At 40.7% G+C, this 24880-nt stretch overlaps 2 protein-coding genes across 3 annotated transcripts in view; both read left to right on the top strand.

Moving 5' to 3' along the window:
• The first annotated feature begins 552 nt into the window (after window positions 1-552).
• LOC122665818 lies at window positions 553-5739 on the top strand. The gene is made up of 5 exons (XM_043861952.1): window positions 553-933; window positions 1989-2594; window positions 2742-3539; window positions 3654-3939; window positions 5306-5739. Exons 1-5 carry the CDS (start codon window positions 553-555, stop codon window positions 5737-5739), a joined length of 2505 nt encoding a protein of 834 aa, XP_043717887.1.
• Window positions 5740-15615: 9876 nt separating this feature from the next.
• Window positions 15616-24880, top strand: part of LOC122665015 (cytochrome P450 CYP736A12-like) — a 33220-nt gene continuing 23955 nt past the window's right edge. The window contains exons 1-2 of one of the 2 annotated variants that reach the window (XM_043861069.1): window positions 15616-15629; window positions 23648-24256. In XM_043861069.1, the coding sequence (XP_043717004.1) occupies window positions 15618-15629; window positions 23648-24256 (621 nt within the window). In that variant the 5' untranslated portion in view covers window positions 15616-15617. Of the gene's footprint in view, window positions 15630-23549; window positions 24257-24880 lie in introns of those variants that run through there. The other variant, XM_043861068.1, reaches the window with a different exon arrangement.

Below are 24880 nucleotides of genomic sequence, written 5' to 3'. Positions count from 1 at the left end.
TGAGGACGATGACTCCCTACTTCTGGATGATACGCTGGACACCAACCTCAGCCATAATCGGGAGTATAGTGTTATTGGTCAAGTGATCCCGAGTAAACCTTATCGCCAGCAGGCAGTTTCAGAGGCCTTACCGAATGCATGGAATCTTTGTTACCCAATTACGGTTATTCCACTGCATGGGAATCGTTTCCTGTTTCAATTCCAACACCCTATTGACGTCTCTAATGTGCTCACTGAAGGGCCATGGTCGGTGGGGGGGGGATCTGATTATCTTGGAGAGGTGGAATCCCAGGGAAGATTGGACCTTCAATCAAGTAGAATTCTGGGTGCAGTTTCACGACGTTCCATTGGAACTTATGACTCTGGAGATAGCCAATTAGCTTGCTGCAAAGGTGGGTATGCCTAGTCAAGTCATGATTTTCCAAGGAGTCCAATCTGGGGCTAGGGTGCAGTTTCTTAGATGTCGTGTTAATATTGACATCACTAAGCCTCTCCGAAGTTCAGTGAAGATTAAGAGGAGAATGGGATCCCAGGTTAAAGTCTCTCTCAAATATGAGAGGTTGCAGACCTTCTGTTATCACTGTGGAATGGTGGATCATGAAATCAAACGATGTGTTGGCCGGCCTGTTCGATGCGGAGATCCTACATTGTAAGATGCATGGTTGTTCGATAGCCTCGAAATACCCAGAATTTCCAGTCAGCCGCTTCGGCCCTGATCTACAAGGAGTTGTTCCAGACCAGCGTCAATTGGAGAAGTTTCAAGTTGTGCTGGTATCGTCAAGGAGACACCCTGCTGCACCAGCCCCTGCACATCAGCATGCTCAGCCTTCCATGGCCTTGCAGTTACCGTCGGCCCATACCGGCGTCGGCGTTGGAGTTGATCAATGGCAGGCAAGCCATTCTCTCCTGGCAGTTCCACCAACCGTCCATACGGTTTGTCCACCTAGCATCCAGTCTGTGCATGCAACTACCCCACTCTCTCCCCACGATCACCCCACCACTCATGGCCTCCACCAACCCAACTCTCCACGTAACTATATGCCTAAGCCCCATCACCCTGCATCACTCTTGACTGGCTCCACGTTTCCTACCAATAACCCGAAAATGACCAACCTTTTACAGAATCCTAATGTCACAAACCTTCTTGTGGCACTGCTCCCACATTTATCGGGTATTAACCTTGCACCCCACCAGCCTCCCATCACTTCCCTCCCACGTAATCATAACCAACAACCGAGTGTGGCCCACATGTCTCACATTCCCTCCCCCACATTATCTGCTCTCTCTCCTCCACCATCTCCACCCCTTCTATTGCCATCTCATGCCACCACCTACATGGATACCTCTAAAATTCATGTGTCCAAGGCCTTCGGTTCCCAACCCAATCTGCAACCTACCCATGACATGCCAGCTCCCAAGGACAAACAAAAGCGGCCCAAACTGGAATCATTGGATGGGGATAGTCATAATCATGTGAACTCATCATCTCTGCAATCGGTGTCTTTTTTAGAATCCAAACCCGTGGAAGCTGGGGAATTGCAGCTCCACGGGGACAAATGAAGATCATTAGTTGGAATTGTCGAGGTTTAGGGAGGTCCCCGACAATTCGATCACTTCTCAACCTCTCTCATACGGTAAGGCCAGACATTATTTTCCTTATTGAAACAAAATGTGGAGCACATAAGATGGAGCAGATTCGGCACCGATTAGGTATGCATGCTTGTTTTTTAGTTGATTCCCAAGGTGCATCAGGAGGCTTAGCTCTGATTTGGCAACACTATATCAATGTTGAGGTCCTTCACTCCAGCCGGCATTATGTGGACTCTATGGTTCAGCTTGATAATGGGACAGAGTTCTACTTAACATCTGTGTATGGAGATCCTATTAAAGAGAATAGGCAGCAGCTTTTGGCTGAGCTTACTCACCTGGGTAAGGGGAGACAAATGAACTGGATCTGTCATGGAGACTTTAATTCCTTTCTCTCATAGAAGGAGAAAGAGGGGGGCAACCGTCCGGCTTCTAGGGAGATTACCCAATTTAGAAGCATGGTGGAGTCTTGTGAACTCATTGACCTTCCCACGCATGGGCCGCAATTCACATGGAGTAATAAGCGGCAAGGGGGAGCTAATATTACAATCAAGCTCGATAGAGCACTCGCAAACCATGCTTGGAGGACCACCTTTCCTGATACTGCTGTGTTGGTTCAGGCAGCTTTAAACTCAGATCACTGTCCGCTTATTATTGATTCTGAAGGTGGGAAATTTAAGGGCCAGAGACCCTTCAGGTTCAAATCCATTTGGTTCCGTCACCTTGAATGCAAGCAAACGGCAATGACGGCCTGGGCTCCTGTGGCTACAACTGATGCTACTCCTATTCTTTTTAAGAAGATGCAGAGATGCAAGCTTATTTTCAAGCGTTGGAATAAAGAAGTATTTGGTCATGTTCAAACAAAAATCCAAAATTTGAAAGGTGAGCTTGAGGATCTTCAAGGAGGACCTATCTTCGATGGTTATTATAGTAAGGAGCAGGAACTTTCTATGTTGCTTAATGAGGAGCTGGAAAAGGAAGAGGAGCTTTGGAGGCAGAAGTCTAGGGTTACCTGGCTTAAACAAGGTGACAGAAACATGAGGTTTTTTCACCAATCCACCATTCAAAGAAGAGGATAGAATCAGATTCTCAGGCTCCGAAAGGCAAATGGTGAGTGGACACAATCTGATGAACAAGTCTATGATCTTATGCAGGCCTATTATAGCAATATTTTTCAGTTTGAAGGAATCGACCATGATGCACTTCAACTTGTGTTAGAGTCAATTCAGCCGCAGATCTCACCCGAGGTGAATGAGGCACTTTGTGGCATTCCAATACTTGAGGAGATGCAAGCAGCACTCACAGCTATGGCACCGTTGAAAGCACTTGGTCCAAATGGACTCCCCCCTGCCTTTTTTCAGAAATTTTGGGATTTCACCCATTCTGATGTTTATGATTTTGTTTGTAATTTCTTTAGTTCTGGCACTCTTCCATTACACTGTAATGACACTTATTTATGTCTTGTACCAAAGTGCTCTAATCCAGAAAGTGCAGATCAATATAGGCCTATCAGTCTCTGTGCTGTCGCAGTTAAGATCATTTCCAAAATTATGGCGAACAAGTTGAAAGAAGCCTTGGAAATTCTGATTTCACCAGCCCAGTCTGCATTCATCCCTGGCCGCTCTATCTCCGATAATATTTTTGTGGCACATGAAGTCTTCAACTATATTATTCGGAAGAAGAAGGGGAAGCAGAAGTTCCTGGCGCTTAAATTGGATATGCGGAAGGCTTACGATCTTGTGGAATGGGAGTTCATCGAACAACTTCTCCTTCGTTTTGGTTTTGCTAGTCATTGGGTGAACATGGTGATGGCCTGCTTGCGTTCGGTGACTTACAGGCTTGTTATTAATGGAGCTGTTCGGGGTTGTGTTATACCTTCAAGGGGTATTCGTCAGGGCGATCAGTTGTCCCCAGCTCTTTTTATCCTTTGCTCCCAAGCGTTGAGTAGTGTTGTATTATAGGTAGAGGCATCTGGTCTTATCAAGGGTATCTAGGTTCGTACCTGTACGGCACCCATTACACATATTCTTTTCGCAGATGACTGTTTGCTGTTTTCACAAGTGAAGTTGGAGGAGGTCTACCATCTGAAGCAATGCCTGGAGGTCTATTGTAATGCAAGTGGGCAAGCTATTAATCTTAAGAAGTCTACACTTTCTTTCATCCCAAATGTGCATGTTCGTTTTAGGCGTTGGTTCTCTCGGGTCCTCAAGATCCCCTATGGGAAAGGTCCTAGTAAGTACCTGGGCTTGCCTACTATTTTTGGTACTTCTAAGGCTGAGTTGTTTCATGATATTACTGATAAGGCAGGGAAGCGTTTCAATGGTTGGAAGAATAGGCTTTTATCTCATGTAGGTAAGGAGACCCTTCTGAAATCGGTGGGTTTTTCATTAGCAAACTATGCGGCATCACACTTTAAACTTCCTGCTTCACATCACGACCACATCTAGAGAGAAGCCACCAGGTTCTTCTGGGGAGATGGGTCAGATAAGCACAAGATTCACTGGATCTTATGGCTCCGCTTATGCCAATCCAAGGATCGTGGTGGACTTGGCTTTCATGAACCCTCTTTACACAACAGAGCCTTGCTATCCAAGGTTGCATGGAAGCTCTGGAGTGAGCCAGGAAATTTTTGGGCCAAATTCTTGAAGGCTATCTACTTCCCACACTGTGGTTTCATGGAGGTGAAGTTGGGGGCAAACCCATTGTGGGCATGGAGGAGTATTTTGGAAGGTAGACGGGTTCTTAAGGCTGGACTGTTATGGAGGGTCGGCACAGGTGATAATGTGGATATTTGGAATGATAATTGGTTACCCAACCTGCCAAATTATAAACTTCAGCACCCACCCTTGGAGGATTGCCCTTATAGGCGAGTTTCAGATCTCATTGATAATAATAATCGACGTTGGAATGAGGCCATCATCAACTGATACATCCATCCTAAGGATAGGCAGGCCATTTATCAACTTCAGTTCAGTCTCTTTGCCGCACATGATCGGCAGGTTTGGGGGCCTTCAAAGGTTGGGAGTTTTAGTGTCAAGAGTGCTTACCATCTTCTCTATAATCAGTGGACAACTAAAGAACTGGGGAGACCTACTTTGTCGAGTTTGAACCGCTGCCTGAATGTCCCTTCATCAGTGTGGAAATCTATTTGGGGTTGTGTTACTCTACCGAAGTTAAAGAGTTTTTAATGGAGGGCATGCTCGGATGGTCTGGCCACGGCCTCAGTCCTTAACATGAGACAAATCCCAGTGGATATGCAATGCAGCAAGTGTGGAGTAGCACCCAAAACCATTGAGCATATCTTACTGTTCTGCCCTTTTGTGAAGGCAGTGTGGTTCGGTGCCAGCCTTGCAAATCTTATTCCAAGGGAGGAGGGGGCTAAGGTTCATCATTGGATTCAGAATTAGCGGTCTTTCAGTGCACTGGATAAGCAAGCGGCGAGGGGCTTCACTACGCTGTGCTCTTTCATTGCATGGGCAATTTGGTGCTCATGGAATGATCTTTTGTTTGGACGAATAATCTCTACCCCAATTAAAGTTTTGCACTCTGCTCAGAGAACTTGTCACAAGTTTCTCTCAGACAATCGACCTCCATCTGGGAATTGCTCACCACCCAGTGGGTTGTGCAATACTGCACTTCCGACCACCGTCGCACTAGGTCTGGTCACCTCCCCCTCTTGGCTTCTTCAAGTTGAATTGTGATGTGAGTTTTGTTCAAGGTAAGGAGAGGGGTGGAATTGGTTTCCTTTTGCGCAATCATTTGGGGCAGCTTCGGCTTGCAGTTTCAAGCCATCATAGATTCAGTTTCGTTATCGAAGGAGAAGCAATTGCAGTTCGGGAAGGACTCCTTGAGGCCATTTTGGAAGGTACTTATTGTGTTATGGTGGAGAGTGATAATAGGGAGTTCGTCTCGTATCACCAGGATTGCTCCAAGCAGCGGCCTTTATCCATTTGCCCAATTGTTGAGGATATTAGGCATATTGCCACGTACTTGGATGTTTGCCAGTTTCTTTTTATTCCAAGGGATGCTAATGTTGTAGCAGATTCCCTAGCCAGGAGGGCCCAGTCTATTGCGAATAGAACTGTTTGGCCCAATTCCGATCCTTGTATATCTGTAGATGCTGTTACAGAAGACTTGAGTTTAATCCGTTAATCAATTGATTGCTTTTCTACCCAAAAAAAAAAAAAAAAAAATAGAAAATACCCTTGCATCCTCTACAATTCTATTTTGGATATACATTTGAATATTTATATTCTCATCAATAGTATTGAGAGTATATTGTGTTGAACCAAATTTAGGCTTGGTAATACTTAGTCTTGTTTACCAAAAAAAAACGTATTTAGTCTTGTTCATGTTGGACAAGTGTGTGTCCATCAAACCCGGTTCGGTCCGGTTCAACCCGGTTCACCTTTGTATTGAACATTTATACATTTTAGTTTAATATTGTCACATGCGATATAAACTTTTTGAGCATTATGTGTCTATAAGTTATACTTAAAATGGTAGTCACGACTAGGGTTTGGGCTGGGCACCCTTATCATATGGTCGTCGCATTGGGTATGCCTAGACATGTGATGTCAGGGTACGAATGCGAGTGCTCACATGTTTGATGTGTGCATTGGTGAAGAATCTACTTTGTCGATTCCCTCATGTAGTACTGCCCAGATGTAGGAAGGGATAGACATGTGTCACCAACACCCTGTACCTGAGGGAACCCTGTCACTGCAAAGTGTGATCGCATTCTTTGGTTCATCAATGACTGAGACTCAAGCGAGTCAAAGTCGGTGTTCTGGGAATGCGTGAACACTTTGTGAGTGAAGGAGTTATCCAACACGGTCACCACTGCCCGATTGGGGAACACCAAGATAGAGACTGCTCAGGCATGGTCGGATCGAACTGGATCCATCTTCGTTTTGGAAATGGTTTTGCAAAATTTATTTTACATAAAATGATACATTATTTATAGTTATTTCAAATAAAGTGTTTTATCGAGTTTTGCGGGACCCGATCGGATGCACAGACGCTCTTATATGGACATGTACTATGGATTGGGGTTTGGCAGTACATGTGTACATGCCCTAGATTCCATAATGATGGTGTTGATTAGTGGGGGGGTTGTATATGATAAATTGTTATCATATAAGGAGTTATTTGGAATTTGCTAATTTAATTGTCTCTTTATTTAATTAATGGATTTGGTGCTAATTGTAATTATCCATTAATAATTAAATAAAGAATCTAATTAATACTTTCCCTATTAGATTCTCGCTTCTTCACCGTAGCACTTTGAGTTTAAACAGAATCGCAGATCGAGAGAGAGAGAGTCGACTCTCACTAGGGCTCTATTAAATCTATCCAGGATTTAATTAAACCCTATTATTATAAATAGGGGACCAAAAATACGCAGTAAGAGGAGCTCTCCATGTTTTTGGAGCAGACACTCTCTCTCCTACGTTTTTGGTTTCTCTCTCTCCCTCTTGTGATCTCTCTTCTTCTTCTTGCTTCTCTCACTGTGTTTGAGAGTTAGGGTTTGTGAAACCCTAGATCTGTGCCGAGGAGTTTGAGGGCATCCGGGATTGGCGTGTAGAACCTTGGTAGCACCATTGGAGGTTCGGATCTGTTTGCTTGGAGCGCTCATTGGAGGAAGAACCACTGTCTATTGGAGGAGCAACACTTGAGGCTCACCAGGTTAGCGTTCTTTATTAATTCCTTCTGTCATTGATTATTAATATTTATGGGATGCGAAAGAAACTCGAATCGATTATTTTTCGCTGCGCATTCGAGTATGGGATGGATCCCTCTTGCCATGTGATGGACTAGAGACGAGTTTCTCCGTCCCTATTGTAATAATTAATTTTATGGAATGTAATAGGGAAGGAGAAACCCTAATAGGGATGCACCAGGGTTCCCATGGGCGACCATGGGAAACCCTAAAATTAAAATGGGGCACCCATGGGACACCATGGGCTAACCCAGGACGTGCAAAACCCTAAAGATAAATATCTTGGTCTCCTTAGGGAACCATGGTTTGACCCCTGGACCGTTGTTTAGCCAACAGTGTGGTATCAGAGACACCTTTCCCACCTATGAATATTAGATAATTAATGGTTAATATGATTATCGTGAGTGGGATGCAAGTTGGAACATGGGTGGTTAAGATATGGTTGTTGTAACAACCTTCCCATGTGCACATAGGTAGTTACAAGGTTGTTAGTGTAACAACCTACCCATGTGATGATGGATTTGGTTTGTTTTGTTTATTCCAATTATTGAAGCATGTATCCAATTAGGTTGTGATTACTAATTTTTATTTTAAAATTTTTTAATCATGTTCTATATGTGGGGGGGAGCGCACGCTGCCAAACCTCTGTGCACGCCCTTCCCCATGAACCTACCCTTGTGCGCATCCCTTGTGGGCTGCTGCTTGCGCAAGAGCTTGCGGGCTGCGAGCCCGCAGCCCTGTCCGTGGGCCTCGTGCCTATGGGCTGCGCAGGAGTGCTCGCACTGCGCAAGTGGGCTGCATGCACCCCCTTGTTTTCCCTCCGCTTAACAAAAAAAAAAAAAGATTTTTCAAAACATAATTTTATTATTTTGTTTTGTTTTTGGAGGATGATGATGGGTGAAGAGATTCCCTCTTTACCCACTTGCAATTAAAATGCGATTTTAATTTTATGGGCTTGGATACATGATATCACATGCGATGTGGTGGTTCAATAATTGAAGGAATCCATGTTTTAATTTTTGGTTCACTTGCTTTAATGCCCATGCATAAAATTATATTATGATGTGATTATGGGAATGGCATTCTAATAAATGGATGGATTGTTTATGTATGTGATACATGGGGTTATGGGTGGATGTGATGCTTCTCTCTCTTTTTCTCTCTCCCCCTTTCTTTTTTATAAACAAATGTACTCCACCCCATGGGCAACCCAAATGGTAGGTTGGTTTCTCCATGCGGGGTTTCTTTAGTATTATGAAAAGGAAAGTGTATAGAATTTTTCTAGGTTTCCATTGTAATTTTAGAGGAGTTAAGACTCCCAGGGCATGTAGATGGTGATCCACATGTGGTGCTAAATGCTTATGGAGATGCAAGTCACCTACTTTGAAGACGTGATCGGGCGGAGGAGATGATCGAGGCGTGGCATCCATGGCATGATAAATGCACCCAAAGTTATTAGTTTTATTTTTATTGGGAGGGTTCTTTAATTGCTTCTGATAAAAATGCCGTCATCCCATAATCACTTTTAATTAATGTTGATTAATTATGTTGTTTAAATCTATCCATGTATGTGAGAGTTAATTAATCCCTCTTTATTCACAATACATGTATGATATGGACTAGTCTTAATCGGTAGACATGTCCATGGCCTCTTATTGAAGATAAATGTAGAAAGTGTGTGACATGACCCCGCATAAGCCGACAGGACATTGCCAGGACCTCTGTCACACATTTATCTATATTTACCTTTATCTAGATACGTTAAGGTATGGATAGTGAGAGGGCACTCCGACAGTGGGCCATCTTTCATGATTTCATGATTCTAACTAATGCAATAGGTAAGTACATGACTTGGGTGTATGTCAGCCGACAGGATCTGGACATGACACCCAGGTGGCCGAAAATATTGGAAACCCATGAGGCGGACAGCTTAGTCCACACTACCATAGTGTGTATAATGACTCCCGACAGGGTAAGTTATGCATGCAAGGGTTGTAGGTATCCAATTCATCTTTTGGGTTATGAGGGAAACCCAAATCATGAAAGACCATTGATGTGTGTGTACTCAATTTATTATTTTTAATGGTCATTAATTAGCATGTGGTTATTTACTTGTGCATGTGTAGATTAATATACGATAGCTGCCGTTAATTTCAACCTCGTTAACACTCATTAGCGCATACAAACTTAATGGTACAAACTATGTCGATTGGTACCGGAGCATTAAGTTGCTCCGATTGTAAGGATCGTACATACGCTTCTAGATGAACAAGTTCCTCCTCAACCCGACCCGAACGATTTTGAGGCAAATGAAGAGATGCAAGGGTTCCTCATGAGGGATTCCAAGGCATCACTCTATATCCTAGGATCGTTGGAAAAATCAGTTGTAGACTCAGTCAAGGATATACGCACTGCTGGGGGTGAAATGGATAAGCTTGCTGAATTGTTCAACAGGCAGTTGACACACGCACATTCTGATGCGGTGAATCAAATTCATAACTCCAAGATGTCTCAAGGGACTCCAGTGATGGATCATGTAATGAAAATGATCAATCTGTTTGAAAAATTGGAATCCATGGGGACTGATTTCAGCCTGCGATACAAGACTGATGTGATCTTAGCGTCACTCACTTCTGCCTACGCACCTTTTAGGATGTCTTATAAGATGTCCGAGAAGGAGATGGATCTCACCGAGCTTGCTAATGTACTGGTAGAGGCTGAAGCGTCCTTGAAAAAGGACAAGGCTGAGGTCAATGCAACTGAGGTAAAGCCTTCTTCAAATGGGAAGAAGAAGAAAAAGGGAAGTAAGGGCAAGACCCAGAAAGCCAAGGGTGGGAAGTCTGGCAATAAAGGCAAAGGCAAGTGCTTCTATTGCAAGAAGGAGGGTCACTAGAAAAGAAACTGCCGTGCTTACCTGGCAACTTTGAAAGATAAGAAGCCGGATGAAACAAAGGCTGCTAAAGAAGGTACATGTGATGTTCACGTTCTTTATGAATCTAATTTATCTTTTGAACCAACCAATTCTTGGTTGGTGGATAGTGGATCCACTGTTCACATTTGCAATGATTTGCAGGGGTTCAAGGAGATAAGGAACCTGGAAAGAAATGAAGTGCGTCTTCGGATGGGCACTGGAGCTGAGACCATGGCGTTGGCTGTGGGAACTTTTATTTTAAATTTTAGTTCTGCTAGTTTAGTTTTAAAGGATTGCTATTATGTACCCTCTTTCAAGAGGAAGATAATTTCAGTTTCAAAACTTGTTTTGGACGGATATAGTTTTTCCTTTAATTCTAAATTGATTATTCGTTTTAATAATTCCTTTGTGGCATCCGGATATATGCAAAGTGGTTTGTATTTTCTAGATTGCCCTATTAGAATGAATGTTGTTTCAAATGTTGATTTGAAACGGAAAGCAGCTCCAGTGAACTCAACATATCTGTGGCATCTAAGATTGGGTCACATTAATGTGGACCGAATCACTAGATTGGTGAGGGATGGGTCCTTAGAGAGTCTGAGGGTGGAACCATTCCCCACCTGTGAGTCATGCCTTCAGGGCAAAATGACCAAGAAATCCTTTAGCAATAAAGGTGCTAGAGCCACAGATCTGTTGGAGTTGATACACACTGACGTGTGTGGACCCATAAACATACAAGCAAGATATGGGTATGAGTACTTTATCACGTTCACCGATGATTACTCTAGATATTGTTACATATACTTGATGCGTAGGAAATCGGAAGCCTTTGATAAATTCAAAGAATTCCAAGCCGAGGTCGAAAGACAGCTCGATAAACGCGTCAAGTCCTTACGATTAGATCGTGGAGGGGAGTATCTATCGGATGAGTTTAAAGAACATCTCATATCCCAAGGGATAGTTAGTCAACTAACTAATCCAGGCATACCACAACAAAATGGTGTATCCGAACGACGCAATCGGACCCTATTGGATATGGTCAGGACGATGCTCACTTATAGTGAGCTGCCTCTTTCTTTCTGAGGGTACGCTTTAGAGACGGCGATATATATCTTGAATAGGGTTCCATCTAAGTCTGTAGCCAAGACACCCTTTGAGTTGTGGAAAGGGTGAAAGCCCAGTATTCAACACCTTAGGGTATGGGGTTGCATAGCACATGTGCGAAAGCAACAGACAGACAAGTTAGAATCCAGGACTTCAAGATGCTATTTCTTAGGCTACCCCAAAGGCACGATAGGCTATTATTTCTATGACCCAGTTGACCAAAAGGTCATTGTAAGTAAACATGTCACATTTTGGAGGAAGAAATGATGACCCAGAGGTCCGAACCCTTAGTCATAAAAGAGCTATCAGATGGCTCAGAAACGTCACTTCCAGAAGTGAGACCAACTGACATACCCGCTGAAATACCAACACCTGAGGAACCTCGACGCAGTGGGAGGACTGTTAGACCACCCACCAGGCTAACTCTTCTAACCGAAGAGGAAACAATGGAAGAGTTCCACATGGTATCGGTTGAATCGGATGATGATCCGATGACATACTTTGAGGCTCTAAAGGATGTTGATGCCACTAGGTGGCTGGGAGCAATGCGCTCTGAAATCGATTCGATGCATTCCAACAAGGTCTGGACTCTAGTCGATCCACCACTTGGCGTCAAGCCGATTGGATGTAAATGGATCTTCAAGAGGAAGAAGGGCGCAGATGGAAAGGTCGAGAGATTCAAAGCGAGACTGGTGGCAAAGGGTTATACCCAGAAAGAGGGTATAGACTATGAGGAAACCTTTTCACCAGTAGCGATGATGAAATCCATCAGGATTTTATTGGCTATCGCAGCACACTTTGATTATGAGATCTGGCAGATGGATGTGCAGACTGCATTTCTAAATGGGTTCCTTCAAGAGGAAATCTACATGGAACAGCCAGAGGGGTTCTCTTCCTTGGAGGAAGAAAGAAAGGTGTGCAAATTGCAGAGGTCCATTTATGGGCTGAAGCAGGCTTCCAGGAGCTAGAACATCAGGTTTGATCAATCAATCAAATCATTTGGTTTTGATCAAAACATGGATGAACCATGCATTTACAAGAAGATCAGTGGGAGGGCAGTATGTTTTCTTGTTTTATACATAGATGACATATTGTTGATTGGTAACGATGTAGGATTCCTTTCATCAGTAAAACAGTGGTTATCCACAACGTTTTCGATGAAAGACCTTGGTGAAGCTAGCTATATCCTTGGGATCAAACTCGTAAGAGATCGCCAGAAAAGGATGCTAGGCTTGTCACAGGCTACCTATATAGACAAAGTCCTGGCCAGATTTAGTATGGAGAACTCCAAGAGGGGAAGTGTTCCCTTCAGACATGGAGTCAGTCTTTCCAGATCTCAATGTCCTCAGTCTCAGACAGACATTGAAGAGATGAAGAGGATTCCCTATGCCTCAGCAGTAGGGAGTCTTATGTACGCCATGTTGTGTACGAGGCCGAATATTTGCTATGCAGTAGACATGGTAAGTCGTTATCAATCTAACCCTGGACGCGAGCATTGTAGTGCTGTTAAGAATATCCTCAAGTACTTGAGAAGGACTAAGGAATATTTCTTGGTTTTTGGATCTGATCAGTTGTCAGTATTGGGATACACAGATTCAGATTTTCAAACTGACAAGGATGACAGAAAATCCACGTCCAGGATGGTATATCTAATGGGTGGAGGTGCCATTGTGTGCGGAGTGCGAAACAAAAGTATACACGATTCTACTACCGGGAATACCTTGCGACTTGTGATGCAGAAAAAGAAGGTGTTTGGTGAGAAAATTCCTATCGATTTGGAAGTAGTCCCCGATCTTGTCAAGGGCTCTATTCCCCTGTTATGTGACAACAGAGGGGCCATTGCACAAGCTAAGGAGCCTAGGGCTCATCGAGGAACAAGCACGTGCAATGAAGTATCACCTCATCGGAGAGATTATCCAACAGGGTGACGTGAGTATCTCCAAAGTGGACACAACTGAAAATGTGTCTAATGCCATGACAAAGGGTTTGTCACCAGGAGTGTTTGAGAAACACATGGAGGGCATGGGTTTAAAATGTATGGGGAATTGGCTTTGATGTACAAGTGGGAGATTGTTGGACAAGTGTGTGTCCATCAAACCCGATTCGGTCCGGTTCAACCCGGTTCACCTTTGTATTGAACATTTATACATTTTAGTTTAATATTGTCACATGCGATATAAACTTTTTGAGCATTATGTGTCCGTAAGTTATACTTAAAATGGTAGTCACGACTAAGGTTTGGGCTGGGCACCCTTATCATATGGTCGTCCCATTGGGTATGCCTAGACATGTGATGTCAGGGTACGAATGCGAGTGCTCACATGTTTGATGTGTGCATTGGCGAAGAATCTACTTTGTCGATTCCCTTATGTATTCGCGATGTAGGAAGGGATAGACATGTGTCACCGACACACTCGAGGGAACCCTATCACGCAAAGTGTGATCGCATTCTTTGGTTCATCAATGATTGAGACTCAAGCGAGTCAAAGCCGGTGTTCGGGAATGCGTGAACACTTTGTGAGTGAAGGAGTTATCCAACACGGTCACCATTGCCCGATTGGGGAACACCAAGATAGAGACTGTCAGTGCATGGTCGGATCGAACTGGATCCAGATCTGTTTTGGAAATGGTTTTGCAAAATTTATTTTACATAAAATGATACATTATTTATAGTTATTTCAAATAAAGTGTTTTATCGAGTTTTTGCGGGACCCGATCGGATGCACAGACGCTCTTATATGGACATGTACTATGGATTGGGGTTTGGCAGTACATGTGTACATGCCCTAGATTCTATAATGATGGTGTTGATTAGTGGGGGGTTGTATATGATAAATTGTTATCATATAGGGAGTTATTTGGAATTTGCTAATTTAATTGTCTCTTTATTTAATTAATGGATTTGGTGCTAATTGTAATTATCCATTAATAATTAAATAAAGAATCTAATTAATACTTTCCCTATTAGATTCTGCTTCTTCACCTGTGTAGCACTTTGAGTTTAAATAGAACTGCCAGACTGAGAGAGAGAGAGTCAGACTCTCACTAGGGCTCTATTAAATCTATCTAGGATTTAATTAAACCCTATTATTATAAATAGGGGACCAAAAATACGCAGAAGAGGAGCTCTCCACGTTTTTGGAGCAGACACTCTCTCTCCTACGTTTTTGGTTTCTCTCTCTCCCTCTTGTGATCTCTCTTCTTCTTCTTGCTTCTCTCACTGTGTTTGAGAGTTAGGGTTTGTGAAACCTTAGATCTGTCTTGAGGAGTTTGAGGGCATCCGGGATTGGCGTGTAGAACCTTGGTAGCACCATTGGAGGTTCGATCGCTTTGCTTGGAGCGCTCATTGGAGGAAGAACCACTGTCTATTGGAGGAGCAACACTTGAGGCTCACCAGGTTAGCGATTCTTTATTAATTCCTTTTGTTCATTGATTATTAATATTTATGGATGCGAAAGAAACTCAAATCGATTATTTTTCGCTGCGCATTCGAGTATGGGATGGATCCCTCTTGCCATGTGATGGACTAGAGACGAGTTTCTCCGTCCCTATTGTGATAATTAATTTTATGGAATGCAATAGGGAAGGAGAAACCCTAATAGGGATGCACCAGGGTTCCCATGGGCGACCATGGGAAACCCTAAACTTAAAATGGGACACCCATGGGACACCATGGGCTAACCCATGGCGTGTAAAACCCTAAAGATAAATATCTTGGTCTCCCTAGGGAACCATGGTTTGATCCCTGGACCGTTGTTTAGCCAACAGTTCAAATGAGCCCAAAACCACCCCGGCACATGGGAGGAGAGATACTTCTTTTCAAGAGGTCATGTCCCTTATAATTCTCATAACTATTTATATACTTTATAAATATTTTAACTCTTATATAAGGTATAAACATTTTAACTCTTTCACTTTCAATGTGGGACTAAACATTTCCATACAAAATTATCTATCTCAAAAACAACACAAAAAGAAAAAAAACATGTGGGAAGGAAAACCCAAAACACCAAATTTCAAAAACCATAAAGATTTTTTTGAAACTTTTAAAACATTTCCAACACCTCTACTACAAGAAGAATACATTATCTATTTGATCAATAACATTGTTCCTCATGTATAAATCCCACCCCTTTTTTCAATGAGGGTGTAGGGGGAGGATTCCAATTCTATCTTTCCACTCATGAATCACTATACATTTAGGAAAAAAAATTAATACATACAAAAGAAGCTTACAGAAATTTCTATCAAACTTTTCAATGAAAGAACAATAAATTAATGGGATTTTGCCAAATGCCAATTTGTACAAATGCACCCCTACAACTTTACAATTTCTATATGCCCCCTACTTTTAAAACATTTGTACCATTTTAGTCCAGTCCATTAGTTCGGAACGTTAGACATTAGTTTTAGGGAATCTAATGACCAAAATGCCTGTATGATAAAAACCCATCAAAAGGTCTAAAATTAAAGAATGAAGTGACCAAATTGCCCTCATCTTCCCCAAATAGTTTAAGGTTTGAAAAATCATCCAAAAAAGATGCAGGAAAATCGCAAAGCTCCCTGAATCCTTTTTCTCCATTGGTATTCCAGAGAAGTCTGTAGAAGCTCCCGGTCCTGAACTCGTGACCTCGAAAGTCAAACTGATGTGGGGCTTTGCTGCTCCATCACGATTGTTGGTCCATCAGATCGTAGGATAGAAGGAAGGATGATGGTGAAATCAGGAATGGGATTTCAAAAAATGGGAAAGGGAGATGGGTTGAAGGGATTTAATGGAGAGATTTTTGTGGGCTAAGTTGGAATTTTAGAAAACACAAAAACCAAAAAAATTAGAAGTGATGGAGTAGAAGGTGGGTTTTGTTAGGTTGGTTTTAGCCAGTTGAAAGCATTACACCATTCTAGTTGGAATACGGCTGATATATAGAAAACAGTTTAGATGGAGGTTATATTAGAACATATAAAGGTATTCATAAATACCTACGTTGGGATATCAAATTGGAGAAAAACGAAGAATGGGATTAGAAGTTGAAGAAAATGGGTTTTGGTTAATGGAAGGGAAGGATGGGATTAGAGAATAATAAAAAAAAAATATGAATCAGATGAAAGAGGAGATTGGGAGTTAGTGGAGATTAAATGAGGAATGGGTTTCGGTGGATGGAGAAGAATGGGATCAGTGACCGAAGAAATGGAGGGAAAAAGATGGAGCTGGTGATGGTGAGGTAGCTATTTCAGAAGATGGAAGGAGAATGGAGGTGGTTCGCAGGTTGCAGGTGGTTTCAAGTTCGGCTAGATGGAAATGGGGAATAGGAAGAAGATAAAACAAACGGAAAAAAACAAAGCAATAATAAATGTCAAGTTTTCTAATGCTTATTCAATGTTGGGAAGAACTTTGCTTTTAATTGCAGATGTGAGATTGTGGCTCATGCATGAAAATCTCAATTGTTACGATTACTGATGCTTAAGAAAATTGTTCTTTCCCTTTGTTTACACCCTATTTTCGGTCTATTTCAGTCATTAAATAAATAGATTTTGATATATTTATGTGAAGATTGACATATTAGTAAGTGATCGAAAAACGATCAGTGATTGAAAACAATCAGACCGAAAACGGTCAGTTCAGTCAGAAACGATCATTGACCAAAAAATGTCAGAAAACGATCAATAACCAATAAACAGTCAGCGACTGACAAACGGTCAACAAAGTGGTTACAACCAACTCTCAAAGAAGTGGGTAGTTGTGAACTACCTGGTATGCCATGAAATGGGTTCCTTTAAATTTGAAAAACAAAGTGGGATGGTGGTGTAGGAGGTTATGAACAGTTACGTAACCACCTAAAGAGTTCAAATTCAAATTCAAAATGAGAGGTGAAAGTTGCTGGAACAACCCACAACTCAACATTCTGCAAGTCTAGTCTATATATAAGATTTTCATCTTTTACTTAAAGGAGGGAGGGGGGGAGATTGAACATTTGGAAGATGCATCATGTTCTTAACATCAGCAGGTTACTTGACATCATATTGACATCTGTAGGCCAGAAATGAAGACATCATGTTATAGCATCAGTAGGTCATGGCAATCATGTGATCTACTAACATTTGTAGGCCAGGGGCATCATGTTATCAACATCAGTAAGTTTGATACAAGGGCATCATGTTCAATATCAACAGGTCATTAGCACCATGTTATCAACATTAGCAGGCCAGGAATGGAATGTTGATCTACCATTTTCTTTTGTTATTTTTTTCTTTTGCTTTTTTAAACCAGTATTTTTCTATTTTCTTCTTCTTCTTCTATTGCAATTTTCACTTTTTAAAAGTCCTTGTATTACCAAGGCACTGGTACAATCCATCTTCGCCTGCAACAATTTCTTAATAGTTTCCTCATCTAAAAAGGGTCTCTAGACTGGAAGAAATTGGGGGAAACACCCTTCTTCGTATTGGTTTAGGAATCTAGATCACTGCTCCATTTTTTTGGATGATTTTCGGTTTCAAACCCTAAAAAATTTGGGGAAGATGAGGGCAATTTGGTCACTTCACTTTAATTTTGATGAGTTTTTATCATAAGGGCATTTTGGTCATTAGATTCCCTGAAACTAACGTCTAACGTCCCAAACTAACGGACTGGACTAAAGTGGTACAATGTTTTGAAAGTAAGGGGGCACTTAGAAATTGTAAAATTGTAAGCTGCATTTGTACAAATGGGCATTTTGAGGGGGGCATTTGGCAAAAACCCTAAATTAATTGATAAGTTTTTTTTCTGATGTTTTTATTTTTTTCTATATTTTTTTTATTGTTTACTAATTTATGTATACTTATTATTCTTAAAAATTAAAAATAATATATATGACTCACTGAGATTAGATTTGACTTAAGTCACCAGGTTTTTAGAGAGATGACTCAAGTCAGAAAACCTAGTTTTCCAACTATAACAAGGTTCTTACCAAAAAAAACTATGGCAAGAAACTCCATAGAATTAAAGGTAAGGATATTAATTATGGGGAAAAAAGTCGCAGCGCGACGGATAAACACAATGTTATACGAGCCGTTGAGATTTAACCGTCAATCTGAACCATTGAGTTTTCAACCTGCAACTGGCTCTCGCACGTCTTCTTCTTCAGCTATCGACCTGCAACCTAAAACCCATCTCCAAAGACAACCAAGGAATCACCACCTACAACCCAAAGACAAATAATTAGGAACCACCACCAACAACCCAAAACCCATCTCCTTGAAGCAATCCCTTGTAAACCTATTCTCTACAAACCCATAGATAATCAATTTACAACAAAAAAAAAACCATCCCTGTAACCCAAAACCCATCTCTTTGAAGCACTCCCCTGTAAATCTCTCTCTTTCCCTATAAATCTATTCTCTGCAAACCGAGAGAGACAATCAATTTACAAGGTAAAAAGAAGAAACCTGTTGTCACGGTGAGCAGATTTATAGTTTTTTTTATTCAACGACTACGATTAAAAGATAAAAAAATAAACACTTCAGATTAAACCATTGCGTTTAGTGTTATGTTTATCGAAAATACCCGTAGCGTCGAATTTTTTATCTACTGCTGTAAATGGAGCGTTGCTGTACGCATCGTGCAGCGCACTAGCGGCCATGTGTGCACAACGAGCCCCACTGTGCACACATGGCCACTGTTGCACCGCACAATGCGCACAGCGGCGCTCTAGTTACAATAGAGGATAAAAGTCCATAGCGTCGCTACCACTCACTCTATTAGAGGGAATTGAGAAAATTGACGGGCAGATAAATTGATGTGATATTTTCCCCCTTAAGTATGACATTTGATTTTCTTGTTTTTGGGTAGGGGCAAACTTTCTCTGGTTCAAAATGGCTTGACCAACTTCCATCGATTGTTCAATTGTCATATCATAGAGAAAAATACAAGTTCTTAGTTTCCGTTCTTCACGTGTTGGCCTTGACAATCATGTCCAACTTCCATCAATTGTGGATCATTATCCACTATTGTAACTGTAATGCTGCTATACTCATCGTGCGACGCTGCAAATGCCATGTGTATAGAACAGATTCCATATGATACACATGGCATCTACAATGTCGTACGATGAGTACAGCAATTCTTACAGATACAGCAGCAGATAAAAATCCATCAATTGTTCAATTCTCACATCATCGAGAAAAATACAAGTTCTTAGTTTTCGTTCTTCACGTGTTGGCCTTGATAAACATGTCCAACTTCCATCAATTGTTCAGTTGTCACATCATAGAGAAAAATACAAAGTTCTTAATTTCCGTTCTTCACGTGTTGGCCTTGACAAACATCTTGTATTCGACTACTTCCATTCATTCATAGATTCCACAACCGAAATTTGAATGATAAAGTAAACTTTTGAAATGCCCTTCAAAAATAATAAGAATTTCAGTTTAAAAAAAATTCTCCACCACATTTAATGTTTGCCACAACTATCACATCATATCATAGAAAAATATTCCAAATCCTTAGTTTTCCATCCTTGTCTGTAGGTTGTGACCACATTTACCAATGGTGAAATGGTGAACACTTTGACAGAGCAAACAACGTTTAGCTTAATAGTTGTAGGATTTTGTTTGTAATCAAATTAAAATTTTAAAAAAAATATACTTTGACATAAAATTGAACCTGGCCCATTTGACATAACATTGGACCTGACACAGACTCTTCCTTCCAAATTTAGCCGCATGTTTCATGAATCAAATAATCAAGTTGGAATCGAAAATAATTGGGATTTAGATGCGAGTGATCTGAAACTTTTATATCATTGAGTCGTTTTTACAACGCAATTAGAAGTGTGTCGTTTTGATTTACAATTTCGTATCACTGCAAAAGAAGAGTCAAAATGAAAAAAAATTCGGATTTTTTGAGGTGCTTTCTGTCAATTTTTCCTAAGATTTCATTTCTGGAGTGAAGCTCCCAACTATCGCGACCAGGGTGGCAAAGACATAATTGAAAAATAGTTTAAAATGACCAAGATAGGACCAAGATTCTGTTTTGGGAATTCTGGTTAGTTGGAGAACTGTATTATAGTAAGATCGGTTATAAGGTTTGAGCGGCTGAGATGCAGCCATGTAGCCTGATGTTAATCGGGTGGTCGAGAGTAAGTCCATGTAGGCGTGTGTTCGGTGATGAAACAGATTCAGTCTGCTGTGTTTGGGTTGGCCTGGTGTACAAAGATTTGTAGGCAATGTCGCATGAAATCGAAGACGCATTGGACCTTCTACGGTGTTTCTTTGAATTAAAGTACGTTGTGCGGAGATGCTCTTTCATACACTCGAGATGCCCTCATGCTTCGGTGACAATATAATTCGGATCGAACGATCATAATGAAGCATGTATGTTTGTATGATTTGACGGCTGATATATGTGTCGCCCGACTGTGTGCTACTGTGCTTTGCGGGTTCGTATTTTGATGTTGTGCATTGTTTGCGCATCAAAGAGGCATTATGGTGGCATTGCAAAGGGAATTTGGATCGTCTACGACCTGCCTGTCTGTAGCAACCTCCTAATGAGGCGCGGTGCAATGACCGTCTTACCCCTATTTGAACGCTTTGCCCAAGCAGGGTAAGGCGGTCATTGCACCACGCTTCATTAGGAGGCTGCTACGGGCAGCAGGGCCGTAGACGATCCTGATCCTTCAAAGGGTACGCATTCCAGATTTCAAAACCCTAGTTTACGTTAAAAAGGGTTTTTGATAATGTGTGCATTGAATTTCATAGCGCATTGGGTTAGATTTCTAAGCATTAGGGTAAGCATTCATCAACGGGATTATACAGGTTGAAATAATCTGCATTGTAAGTCCCTATTTTTATTGTCTAGGGTTTGGTTAATGTTGATTCTATTGATGTATTAGGGGGATTTGTTATTTTATGATTTTATATCGTAAACCTAGCACGTTGGGACTTGTCAGGGGTTTGGGATTGTAATCTTTGCCTTGTGATCAGCAAGGGTTGAAGCATGAGAGGGTGCCCCTGGGTTTTAAGGTGTTAAACCCAAACTGAAACTATGAAACTGTTAAATATATGGTTCGATTTTGGTTTCAAATTTAAGACTATTTAGTTAAGTGATTTAAACCGAACTGTTTAAACCAACAGTAAACCATTTCATACTGATTAATATATACATAGTAAGTTAATTTATTCATGGTTAAAATAAACAACTTTGGAAAGAAAAAAAAAACTTTATAATTTCCCTTTTGCTGTATAATTTTTTTCTGTAAAAAAGAAACTTGGTAAGAAAAAATAAATCCCATTAACAGATTAAGAGAAATTCAAACCTTTTGAATAAAATATTAAAACATATAAACAATTATAACCTTAAAATTATTGTAAGAAAACATATAACAATAACCAATTCACTTCAATGTTAAGTTTACATCTACTTCGATAAAATATTAAAAGAAAAAGAAGTTGCTTGAATAAAGAATTAAAAAAAAAAATCATTTAAATCTATTTAAAACCGAAACCATTGAAACGAAACCGTTTAAAATTAAAAAATATTGAAACTGTTTACACCGAAACCAAACCGTTTAACACCCTTACCTGGGTTGTTGTTACAATTAAAACACACCATTCGAGGTTTTAACCATTGCACTTGTGTAGGCAAGTGTTAAAACAAGATTAAGTGTTCTTCAGCTATCTTTGTAGTAAAAGATATTAGTTGATTGAGTACGAGAATGCCACTAATGGCAATACTTTATGGATGTAGGCATACTACGGCTAAACCACTTTAAAATTAGTTGTCCTTGTATTTGCATTTACTTGGATATTTTGAAATGCATGGTGATGATAAGATGGGTATGCACTATTTGGTAGACTTGACCAATTTGTAGTAGCAAGGTAGAAGTGCAAACAATCAGGTGTGTGACTGTGTTTTAGTGTGCAAGACTGGTAAACTTGGGATTGCCCCAACCAATCTAGTTTTATGGTTGTGCATCTGTGTGTGTGGGAAGTGAGACAACGTTATCGGTGCAAAAATCAACAAGGTGTGTTGTGAGTGTCTTGTCGTTAGTGTTGATTAAGATAGTGCCATTAGTGTTGGGAATACCAAGGTGTGTTGGTGATAATTTTGAAAGAATTTTTGTGACCTTGATTTACCCCCTCTTAGTGTCAATCTGGGAAGATCACTCCTACATATTTAAAGAGAAAATAAAACCCTAATTCTCTTGTCATAATATACTTTAATTCTATGATTAAAAAAATAAAAACCTAAATCCTATGGTTGAGAATTTATAATAAAAATAAACCTAGACTAGGAAACATTTACTAAGAAGATAGGTTACTTGATACAAAAGAAAACTAAAGATATAAATCAAATTAAAGGAGGAAGGAGATTTCACAGTTTGGCTAGGCTAGATGCTCCCTTGATTGCAATCTCCAACAAGTCAAAACTCTTTCCAAAAATAAGAATAGGGAAAGGTCTTTTTGCATCTTGGTTGTTCAAACTTAGATTGGCTTACATATATAAAAGGTGGAAATATTGTTATTTCTATAGACCAAAGATATAAAAGAATAATTGATGGGCTCCAATTTCAAAATAGGAAGATTTATGGATACCATAAATCTCCCACTATTGTATAATCCATATGGTCAACATAATAGCGAAGGAAATTAAGATCTACAGCCTTGCAATCAGTTGGAGCTGCTAATTTTGGCCTTTCTTCAGAGGGGGTGGTGGCAGGGACAAGGGAAGGGAGGGTGGGGGTTGGGGGTTTGGGGCGGAACAGAGGGAAGAGAAGAAGATGGGAAGTGATGGAATGGAGATTGGTTGCGAGGCAGGTGAGAGGGTGGCTTCTCTAAAAAAGGAGAAGAAGAATAAAAAATTGAGAAAAACAAAAACAAATGAGGTAAAGATCACTAGATGAGTCGTGTAATCCCTCCTTTAGTGCGGGGCCAATGAAAACATGCATTGAGGTATCAACATGGATGGATTTTTTAATTTCACAGGAGGCGAGACGGTAAATTCGCACACTCCAACATCTTGGCGAAGTAATCACGCTACCAAGCAACCATTATTTACTGAGAAATAAATAAATAAACAAGATAGGAAAAAAATAAATAAAAAGTGGGACCCACTTAGTTCTCCACAGGTTGGATCTCCAAGATTGCAGGACAATAACTACTCTCCTGGGCTTAGGAGATGTTCAGACTATTTAAAGGCTCTGCTTGATTTCCTCTCCTTATAAGGAGAACACCAATCTGCCTTGAGGTTTTGTTGCTTGGTGCCTCTTCTCATACCATCACAAATGTCTCCTTGGAACATTGCTGTTCTCATATTAGTTCTTGGAGTAGTATGGTGGTTTTCATGTCGCCGGAATTTAACCGGCGATCGCCGCCGACTACCACCTGGTCCTCAGGGACTACCAATTATCGGAAACCTCCACATGTTAGGCAAGCTCCCTCACCATAGCCTCCGTCAATTAGCCATTAAGTATGGACCCATCATGTTCATTCGTCTTGGCCAAGTACCAACCATCGTAATCTCATCCCCTAAGGCAGCTGAATTGTTTCTCAAAACCTATGATTCCATCTTTGCTAGTAGACCAGACAACATGGCAGCCAAACATTTGTGTTATGGTGGAAAAGGTATAGCCTTCACCCAGTACGGCCCTTACTGGAGCAAAATGCGTAGGCTATGCATAACTGAGTTCCTTGGGAACTCAAAGATTGAATTGTTCAAGTTGATGAGGGAAGAAGAGGTTGGTCACCTTGTTCAGTCACTCAAGAAAGATGCTGAGGTTGAAGCCATGGTGGATATCACTGCAAAGGTGGGATCACTCATCGAGCAGATGACTTACCTGATGGTGTTTGGTGAAAATGATGATAATTTCAACATCAAACCAGTTATTAAGGAAGCCCTAAGGCTTTCTGGTGCTTTCAACCTTGCTGATTATATTCCGTACATTGGTTTACTTGATATTCAGGTAAGTTTCTTTAACTTTCTTCAACCTTTAAGTTTCAGTGGTTTTATAATCAGAAAAACCTGGTGACTCGGTCTTGTCAAATCCAATCGAATATTATAAATTAGTAAACAAATCATAAAAATACAGAGAGAAAAAATATGCGAAACTAAAAAAAAAAAATCACAAGAATCACTTCATTGATCGGCATAAGGGAGTCGAGAAGTTGAGGATTTCTTTTTGTTTTAGAGTGTGGATTACTATTTTACTCAACTCAGTTTCTAAATGAATCAAGTTTATGAATTTTAAAAAAAAAAAAAATACGATTAAACTTGCTGAGTTTGCATGACTCGGGTAAAGATACCGAGTCCTATTTGACTTATACAATTTATGGTCCAATCTTATCATTTTTTTTCCTTAACTGGCCTAGTATACACCACTTTTGACCAAGTTTTTCAAAGATTTTGACTCGACTTAGGCAACTCGTCCTAGTTAAGACCCAGTTTTCAAATTATGATTCTTACAGACTTACTAAGAATTCATTGGCGAATTCAAATTGAGAAGGGGCCGAGGATTCGGTTTTGGTCGGTTTGCACTGTTCAATTTATGGTTTGATTTACCTAATTGTTGCAACCTTCTATGTCAATT

This window comes from Telopea speciosissima, chromosome 6 (assembly GCF_018873765.1).
Source record: "Telopea speciosissima isolate NSW1024214 ecotype Mountain lineage chromosome 6, Tspe_v1, whole genome shotgun sequence".
NCBI lineage: Eukaryota > Viridiplantae > Streptophyta > Magnoliopsida > Proteales > Proteaceae > Telopea > Telopea speciosissima.
This window is presented reverse-complemented; position numbering and strand designations above follow the sequence as displayed.

Coding starts and splice junctions, on each gene's coding strand:
- LOC122665818 (XM_043861952.1), top strand. CDS start 553: ATGAGAGGTTGCAGACCTTCTGTTATCACTGTGGAATGGTGGATCATG. Junction 934..1,988: donor TTCCACCAACCGTCCATACG/GTTTGTCCACCT, acceptor TTTCTCTCATAG/AAGGAGAAAGAGGGGGGCAA. Junction 3,540..3,653: donor CCCAAGCGTTGAGTAGTGTT/GTATTATAGGTA, acceptor TCACAAGTGAAG/TTGGAGGAGGTCTACCATCT.